The sequence below is a fragment of the Stegastes partitus genome, unplaced genomic scaffold (genome assembly GCF_000690725.1).
Source record: "Stegastes partitus isolate 25-593 unplaced genomic scaffold, Stegastes_partitus-1.0.2 Scaffold263, whole genome shotgun sequence".
Classification (NCBI taxonomy): domain Eukaryota; kingdom Metazoa; phylum Chordata; class Actinopteri; family Pomacentridae; genus Stegastes; species Stegastes partitus.
In genome coordinates this window covers 1-9,070 of record NW_007577994.1, presented here as the reverse complement: position 1 = coordinate 9,070, position 9,070 = coordinate 1, and the positions used below count along the sequence as shown (strand labels likewise).

The 9,070-nt window shown below is 41.3% G+C and overlaps 2 protein-coding genes and 1 non-coding gene across 3 annotated transcripts; 1 reads left to right on the top strand and 2 right to left on the bottom strand.

The window, feature by feature from the left end:
• Positions 1-270: 270 nt before the first annotated feature.
• On the bottom strand, positions 271-1,051 carry her5 (hairy-related 5). The gene is made up of 3 exons (XM_008282212.1): positions 1,004-1,051; positions 821-916; positions 271-711 (listed from the first exon to the last, which is right to left on the bottom strand). The coding sequence occupies exons 1-3, from the start codon at positions 1,049-1,051 to the stop codon at positions 271-273; spliced, it is 585 nt and encodes a 194-aa protein (XP_008280434.1).
• A 3,196-nt stretch (positions 1,052-4,247) lies between these two features.
• Positions 4,248-6,333, top strand: LOC103357570 (transcription factor HES-7-like). Its single transcript, XM_008282174.1, has 4 exons — positions 4,248-4,301; positions 5,130-5,225; positions 5,336-5,429; positions 5,527-6,333. The coding sequence occupies exons 1-4, from the start codon at positions 4,248-4,250 to the stop codon at positions 6,171-6,173; spliced, it is 891 nt and encodes a 296-aa protein (XP_008280396.1). The 3' UTR covers positions 6,174-6,333.
• Positions 6,334-7,928: 1,595 nt separating this feature from the next.
• Positions 7,929-8,010, bottom strand: trnas-cga (transfer RNA serine (anticodon CGA)). Its single transcript has one exon. It is a non-coding gene; the product is annotated as a tRNA-Ser (tRNA).
• Between the last annotated feature and the right edge of the window lie 1,060 nt (positions 8,011-9,070).

Genomic DNA, 9,070 nt, shown 5'->3' with positions numbered 1-9,070 from the left:
AGGATAAAAATAACAAATAAGATTGCACGAAATATCAAAGCAGATAAGGCGGTTTTACGCACGCGTTTCAGAAACACCAAAAAAAAGTGGCTGGTGTGAAAAAAAACACAAAAAATCACCTTAAAAAGGGCAAAAATACATCATATAACGCGTGCGCGTAAAACAGGACATTCTCAAAGTAAAAAAAATCATTCGAGTTACAAAATGCCAACCCTGTAGGAAAGACTTAAAGCTGTAAACTTTATATTTAGACCGTAGCTATATATGCTTTCATGGCCAAGGCCTCCACACTGGATCCGTCATGGGTGCGAAGACCGCGGAGGCCACAGTGGGGAACAGCATCCCGCTGCTGTGGCCGTGCTGGTGATGCTGAGAAGACGGGGCTGCTGGGTCCCCGGCCGGAGACCTTTCCTTATGCCCTGAAGTGGAGGCGTGGGTCTGGGGCTCAGGAAGCGTAAAAGAAGCCTTAGCCGGTTCCCCGCTGGTTCCCCCTGACTCTTGGCTCTTGCTGGCTACGAACTGACTGACCCTCAGCAGACAGGACCTCATGCCGTCGTGGTAGCTCTGCTGGTGGGAACAGGTAGGCCTCGGCTCACTGGATTGAACCCCCGTCGTGGCCTTTTGACCCTTCTTCACCTTCCTCTCTGTCTTCAGGAACTCCACCACGCTCTCCAGGATCTCTGCCTTCTCCGCCTTTGGATTATTTAGTTTCTGTATCCAGAAATCAGAACCACAAATCACTCACCAAATAATTGATTTTTACAATGACAACTGCGTAAAATCCTCTCTAACCAACTGAGACCATGACGCACTGACGCACCTCATTCTTGGTGCTCTCGAGCATCAGAAGCCGTAAAGTCTCCAGACTGTGGTTGATGCGGTCCCGTCTGCGTTTCTCCATCATGGGTTTGGACACCTTGGAAGAAAATAAATAAATAAATTCAAACACCTGAGTGACAACTCTGATCATCATTTTGCTTCTTACTTGACGTATGAAACTTACCCTTCTCCTGCGTCTGGGGGAACCCTGTGGATAAGAAAAGGCCTTCATGCTTCTAGCTCGAGTCCCTCTGAGCTGTAAATCGTGACTGGATGCACGGAGAGTGTGAATTTGTTGGTTTTTGCACGTGTAACTCCGCCCCCGCTGGACACGCCTCCTATTCAGCAGCTCGTGGCCTTGACAACGAAAGTCACAGATATCCTTTATAATTATGTATTTATTTACACCTGCATGTGAAGGTTGTGGTGCCTTCACTCATCACCATTTTATGGGCAAAGCGTTGAGAGTTGACTCCAGTCTGAAAGTCTCACAGGCTTTTTAGATGAAATCATACAGAACTCCTAAACTTTCCTACAAATCCTAAAACACAATCAATTTTATAGGAAACGTGTCTGCTTCTGTTATTTTTCACAATCCTTCCAAAACATTTTCCCATCAGATTTTTTTTGTTTCAGTCCTATAGTTGTTATTTTCTAGTAGATTTTACATCACTGTTTAGACAATTAAAAGATGTTCTTCCTCTCTACAGGAAGACTCACCAGAATGAGCTTCTTTTTAAACCCCAAAGACTGAAGACACTTTAAATGAAATCTTAAAATAGTAGAAATCAGGCTGGCAGACAAACTGTAGTTTCATAACAGTAGGAGAAAGTAACATTAAATAAAAGGAGTAAAATTGTGCAATTTTACAGTTGAACATTATAAAACAACAGATAAAAACAAACAAACAACTGTTACAGTTTTGGCTTTAAATGAACCTCTGTCCTGTGATTTTAGTTATTACCTGCAATCTAACTAATTAGAGAAATTCTGTAAAAAAACAAACAAACAAACAAAAAAAACCCACTTTATTTTACCATCTTTTCATCCTTATAAATGAAAATATTTTAAAATGCCAACACATATATCTGTATGTATACTTCTTTTGTTGACTTAAAGGCAATAAAATGGTCCAGTTTTACAGGTAAACATTGTAAAACAACTAATTACTAGTTGTAAAGTTTTGATGTGGACATTATTTACAGTCTTGGCCATGTTTTCTTTTCTATTTTATTCTTTTCCTTAGTTAGTATATAAATTGTTTTTCTGCGATTTTTCAGGGTGATTTAAAAAAAAAAACAGAACAACAACAACAACAACAACAACAAATTATAGTTAAAATGTTTAAAAGAAATGTCCATTATTTACAGTTTCATGATGTCTCTTTATTTATTTCAGGTGGAGAAGAAGACTTTATTTCCACTGGCGCCACTTTATCCTCAATCAGAGTAAAGGTGTGGTGAGTTCAGCATTAAACAGACTTCCTTTATCTCTTTAGTTTGAACTTTTTTGTGTATGTTAACGTGACTTCCGGGACAAAACATTAGAATATAAATAGCTGCTACTGCATTTCTGGCCTACTAGTATATTTCCCTCTAGAATTAAAACATTTTCCCTCCCAGTTCTCTATTGAAAAACTTATGCAACTCAGATGAACCCCCGCCACCCCCCATATCCCAGAGCAGGTCTTCTCTCTGTGCTGCGAAACCAAATTGCCAGACTCACACCTATTGTGTTGAGTGAATGAGTCGGTAATTATCTTTAGCGGGTGTGGTGCCAACACCTCAGCGCTGCTGAGCAGCAACTCTCCGTGCAGGCGCTGCTTGGCGGTTTGATATCCTCACAATTTCGCTTTCAGATCGTTTCAAAGGGGCGCAGAGTGAAGGTTTTGGGGTAGCTTTCTGCGCACTGCATTTATGGTCGCCCTGATCCTTATAATAGGCTAAAGTGTGGAGATAACACCGGGATGATCGGCTCACGGGGATCCCGGGGAGATTAAGTGGCTTTTCAGGGGCAGTGATACTTCCGTTTAAAATCAAAGAGAGGGCGATTAGTGGAGGATCAGAGCCCGTTGATGGTCACTGTGGAGGCTCAGGGGGGAGAAAGCCTTTGTAAGACACACTAGAAGCGTGATGTTGTAGATACAGCAAGGAAAACTTATATTTAATTTAGAGAAAATGCAACTAATTCACATTTTGGATCTCGCTCTCTCTGTGCGTAAAAGCGCACAGGATTTAAGCCACGTGGACCCGCCCCGTAAATAAGCCTTATAATGTGTTCTTCTGAACCTGTGATGGAAACTAATTGGTTTAAAACGTGTCCTTTGTTGGCAGAGAAATGAAGCGTTCACTTCTAATATCGTGACTCCTCGTGTGTGTCAGCCACACTCACAAAGGGAAGACAGAAGAAGCGTAAAAAAACAGCCAGAGCTGACAGGGACGTGTGTTGCGGTGGAGACGACAAGTGGTCTGATGTTGAAAGAGAGCTGCTGTGTGAAGTCCAAACATCAGGTATCAAACCGACCTCAGGCCCGCCGCAGCGCGCACACACTTCACACTCAGGCGCAATAATTGTCCTCACACTTTGGCGCAGCAGCAGATGGACGCGATCTGCGCCCTTTTGTTCCACGATGCGGCTCAGTTACTGTGCAGTCAGTGCGATTATTATTATTTTTTACCTAAATCTAGTTTATTAACAGCCAAATTCAGCTTTTTCTGATGTGCGTAAATGCAACCACAGATTTATTTTTTTGTCTTTTGTAGTAAACCTCCCTCTTTGGTCCATGCGCTCATTTGGCCTTTTTTTTATCACTTAATGCAAAGTGCTGATGCCTCACACACCATAAAAAGTCCTCATAGCTGCTCACTTTCTCACCTCGCTTCTGTTCCCACGAAGGAGACGAGAAGTTTCCCATCGTCTCACTTCACCGTCTTCTGGGAAACCACCAAAATCTGCATTTACTCATCAAATCAGGGATACAGGACACGAGAATACCAACAATTTTACGCACTTTTTTTTTTTTATTTTTTTGCTCCACCAACTACATGCTGACTTTTGAGAAATGTGTTTTATTTGTGAGGCTACATGACATAAACATACATGTTATCATTTGGTGCAGCATATTTTTGAATATTCCAAAGTAATCCTACAAAATAAAACACTTTATGTTGTTTTTATTGCTGATAAGAAAAAAACCAAAACAACTCCAGATAGTTTCACTTCATTAAACATATCGTGTCGTCGTGTTAAACAGTTTCAGTCTCTTCCGGACCCATAATAAATCCGTTCTCTGATCAGTGTCGTCACTGCCACCTGTCAGCCAATCAGAGGCAGCAGCGAGTTCTCGTTTAAAAGCTCTCGCAGGACTCAGGAGGCGTTTGAAACTTCTGCAGCTTTCTGTCAGGACGTTTGGATCCAAACTCTGCAACATGACGAGGAAACGACAAACCCAAAGCATGGATGATGGCAAGAGCAGGAAAAGGGTAGGGACCGCTTTCAATTTTTATTCACTTAGAAGAGGGATTACTTTTTTTTATTGAGGCACAGTTTTCAGTTTTAGATTCACGACAAGAAATCAGTTATCGAATGAGCTCTTGGGTTGCCAGGTTTACGATAATTTATCTTTTAGCTTTTATTTATTCATGAACCATCTGACTTCTGACCTTCTTGGGGAGAAAATTGAACCTCTAAACAAGTAACTCACATTAAAAACTTTAAGCTCGGTGGCTTCATAGAAACACTTCTGGCTCCTTTAAAAAAAACAAAAAAAACAACCTGGCAACCCAGAAGCTAAAACATCCATATTAAGCAAATGCCTTAATAAAGGAACTGATGCAGCATATATTGCAGGTTTTTCATGCATAGACACATTTTTGCCAGCACCCAAATTCATCCAAATGATTGCAATTCATAATAATAAAAAAACAGCAATTCAATTTTCTATACAGTTTTATTAAGTTGATTTTTATTTTAAAAAATGTACATATAAACACATTTTTGTTCACGAAATGCTAAAAAATAGCAGGAAAATTCAAATATTTGTGTCAAAAAGAGTCGCACAGACTCACTGCCTTCACTGTAGGTGGACTGATTATGCTTCAGATAAGATAAAAATAAATAAGAAGATAAAATAGACCCTTTTTTAATATCCCACAGTGAGGTGATTTGTAGTGTTGCAGAAGCAGAGGGGAAAGTGCAGACATGTGGGGAACATATAGAGTGCATTGGTCCATTCTGATGTTGTATATTTTTTACACTCTTCTACAAAAAAAAAAAGATCAGCTTTCTCGTGCTTATTCGCCTCCTTCTAGATCCTGAAGCCGGTTGTGGAGAAGAAGAGACGAGATCGAATAAATCAAAGTCTGGCTGAGCTGAGAAGTTTGCTGCTGAATTCCACGTGTGATCCGGTGAGTCACGTCTAACAATCACGTCTAACGTCACAGGCATGCAAAAGTCATAAACGCAGCGATGAAATGCAAATCTCCCCCTTTTTTTTTTCAACTGTTCTTACCAACAGCGACTGCAGAATCCCAAAATAGAGAAAGCAGAGATTCTGGATTTGACTGTGGAGTATCTTCAGAAGTGGACAGATGGGAGGAACCAGAGCAACGGTTGGTCAAGAAGAATCGTTGACTGTGTTGGATTTTCAGAAGAAACAAAAATTGTGTATTAATGTGGCACTTTTATCTGTGCTTTGACTCATTGCAGATTCCAGTAACAGTCGGATGAAGCCTCCTCTGGTGAGACTCGGCCACTCAGACTGCAGCCCTCCTCCTCGTCCTCCTCTTCCTCCTCCTCCTCCTCCTTTTTTCTTCAGCATGGAGAGCGCAGGTTTCCAGCAGTGCGTGGCCCAGCTGAGCAGCTACATGCACCGGATACCGGCGGCTCAGAGGGCAGGGCTCATCGAGAGGCTCAGGCTTCACTCGGAGGGCTGGCAGCCGAAGCCAGACTTCCACCAGAAGGCGGCCGAGGCGCCCGACGCTGCTTCCGTCGATGCCATTTGCACATCTGACACCAAAGAAGAGTCTGTCAGGTTGCTTTTTCCATCCCACTCCCCCTTCCAGCCTCACTCCTGCTCCACGCCTGCCCACGACTACCTGTCCCCTCCTCCCTCTCCCTGGTTCTCTCCTTCCTCTTTCCCGCCATACGCTGCCTCCCCTCCTTTCCCGTCATTTGCCTGTCACTTCTCCTTCCCCCCCAGTCTCTCACCTCCGTCCTCCAACACCTCCTTCTTCAGTTTCTCACCCACGCTTCCTCACTCCGGCCTGCCCGGCCTCCACGTTCCCCCCAACCCCGTCCACAGGGAGGGGCTGGTGCCAAACTCCTCCTTGGCCATGTGGAGGCCTTGGTTTTGATTTTGGAGCAGAGACTCGAAAGAAAGCTGACAGCAGAGACACCTTGTGGGAACAAACTGCAACTGTGGAGAGGACGGAAGACTCTTCATGGCAGGAATGTACAGTGTAAATATTATTAAAGTTGCCTATATTTCGTATTTCTCATTAATAAATCTCATACTTGAAAGTGTCGGTTGTGCATTTATTTTTCTAATCACATCCCCTGAGTTCACTTGTGTCCACGCAGGTTTATGAATTTAATACTTTCATGGGAATAAAACTGCATTTCCAACACAGATATCATCTTCATGTCCTCTGGAACACTTTCTATGTGAGGCTTGTTTTTTAAACTTATTGCACAGTTGTAGATGTATAACTTTTTAAAACATTTGACTGGTTACAGCAGAAAAGAGAATAAAGAGACGCCCCAATCTGGTACAGCTGATTGCAGTCATCATTATTTAATGCTTGTAACCACAGACATGGTTTGCACAATAAAAAAACAACTTTCACCAGCATCTCTTCTTTGCATCTTGTCTGGAACGCTGGTCTCTTGAATAAAAAGTCACAGCTGGTGTTTAAATATTAATGCAGCTGCAGTCATGGAGGTGAAATTAAAGGTATTTATAGCTACAAGCTTTCAAAGGGAGCCAGGAATCAAAGGCCAACAGGAGAGCAATAAAGTCGCCGGCTGCAGACCGAAACTGTCGCTGGGTTTGTCTGAAGACAAAAGGACACCAAGTGGACCGACGAGTGGATCAGAGACACACTTAAACCTGATCTTCCTGCCATGAACTCAGAGTGTCGATACTCACACCGTGCCGTCAGAGGAGCAATCAGCCACCGATAGATGTCGTCAGTCGTCTTCAGGACACACGACCAGCAGAGGATGCAGTATGAGGCAAACACCCAGCTGAAGGTGCAGTTAGGCTGATGTTTGAACGCTTAGAACGCAATAATTCAAGTTCAACAATTATTGAATTAATAGAAGGAATGCACGATATATTGGCGACCACATCTGTGTTTTTCCCATGTATCGGTATCGGTCCGATGAACAAATGTACTCGATGTGAAAAACCGATGATCATCTAATATCAGTGCCTTCGTCTCTATATTTGATATTGCTGCTATTTCACAGATGTTTTTACTTAAATGATCCTCGACTTGAACGTTAAATATGTTAAAATATGTTTAAATATGTTTAACTTTTGTTACGTAATGAAGAAGACTGTGTGTTCTAATCTGGTGTGGGCTTCTTTTGAATAGTGTCTCACAGTTCTTGCTTACATTCATTTTTCGGTGTGAACAAAAATGAAATATCGACATCAGTAATATCAGTTATTGGCCACATCAGAAACCTTAACATTGGACATCGGTATTTGCCAGAAATTTTAATATCATGCATCACTAATTAATAGGAATTTAAAGAAATATTAACACCGTGTACAAGTGGATGTTGTTTTTACAGCGATACAGTCAGTCAGTCATTTTGTTTATTGTACTTAAAATGGCTAAATAATTCATTTATATAACTTTGTTTACTGACTTGCAACACTTTAAAAAAAATCTATATGCTGCTGTAGTAAATCTACATTTTATTGTTTACTATTGAGCACTAATAACCATTAATAGCTGCAGTTCAGAATGAATGTTGACCTGCAGGGATTCTCACATGAATGCTGGTTTGAACCATAAACCCGATTCAACCTGATGAAATCAACCGTTGCATTGATTATGTTATATTGACTTTCCTGCCTAGATTCAATAATGAAACATCGTCATGAACAGGATTCGAACCTGTGCGGGGAAACCCCATTGGATTTCGAGTCCAACGCCTTAACCTCTCGGCCACCATGACTACAAAGACAATGATAAAGACTCTGTGACACAGTTTGTGGAAATTGACCCCATGACCCTCGTGAGGATTAAGCGGTGTATAGATAATGGATGGATGGAAGTCTTGTATCACTGAAAATCATTGCAACATAACCAAGTTATACAAAAACAGCTCTTCATCCGCTGCATGGTGGCTTAATAGCCGTGGCAGTGCTGAACTAAAACAAGGGGGTGGGCGACCAAATCATTAGCTGGTGCAACCAACAAAGAAAGTTGGCAGCACCAGTGCTACCATCGGAAACGCTCGTCTGGAGCCCTGCTACATGTGTTTTACTTTAAGATAAAGGCATGCACAATAGTTGTACATATAATAATTAACAATCAAATGCAGAGACAATTGTTTAACAATATGTTTAGGAGTCGTTACATTTATACAGTTGACACAGTTTGTGGAAATTCTGAAGAGGACCAATGATATAGAAAGTCCTACCCTGCAAGTTGACAGGATTAGATCTTTGTGTTCATTCCGTATAAAACCCTGGAAGTCTGAATCTGTGTTTGTCAGACAGTCATCAGTAAACTGCAGGTTCCAGTTGGGAACACTCAGTCATGCTGCTGACCGCTTGTTTTGCTCATGATGTATCTTATAGCATCTTAAAAATGCTCAACGAAACATAATTATGTAAAATGGAGAGGTTGGAAGATTTAAAATCAAGTTTCTAAAATGTCCAAAAGATGAAAGTGTGTTATGGTTTGAACCATGAACCCAATTGAACCTGATGAAGTCATGATGCAGTCAACATTAAAACTGCCTCATAATTAAGCAGGATTTGTTTGAAACGTCTCTTGTTTTTATGGTGAACTTGGATTAGATTCACTTTTGTTGGATTGAAAGTTGAAAAATGTGATCCTGGACTTCAAACTTACTTTTGAGAAGGTTTAACTTTATTAAAATAATTAAGTTCCTCACAGAAATTTAAGAAATAGATTCAAGTTTATTATTAATATTTTTAAAGCCGTTGAGTTTTGGTGGGCGGTGACGTGTTTTATCAACACACTGAATGATCTGAATCATCAGCAGC

Coding starts and splice junctions, on each gene's coding strand:
- her5 (XM_008282212.1), bottom strand. CDS start 1,051: ATGAAGGCCTTTTCTTATCCACAGGGTTCCCCCAGACGCAGGAGAAGG. Junction 917..1,003: donor CCCCCAGACGCAGGAGAAGG/GTAAGTTTCATA, acceptor TTTTCTTCCAAG/GTGTCCAAACCCATGATGGA. Junction 712..820: donor TCGAGAGCACCAAGAATGAG/GTGCGTCAGTGC, acceptor TTCTGGATACAG/AAACTAAATAATCCAAAGGC.
- LOC103357570 (XM_008282174.1), top strand. CDS start 4,248: ATGACGAGGAAACGACAAACCCAAAGCATGGATGATGGCAAGAGCAGG. Junction 5,226..5,335: donor TGAATTCCACGTGTGATCCG/GTGAGTCACGTC, acceptor TCTTACCAACAG/CGACTGCAGAATCCCAAAAT. Junction 5,430..5,526: donor TGGGAGGAACCAGAGCAACG/GTTGGTCAAGAA, acceptor GACTCATTGCAG/ATTCCAGTAACAGTCGGATG.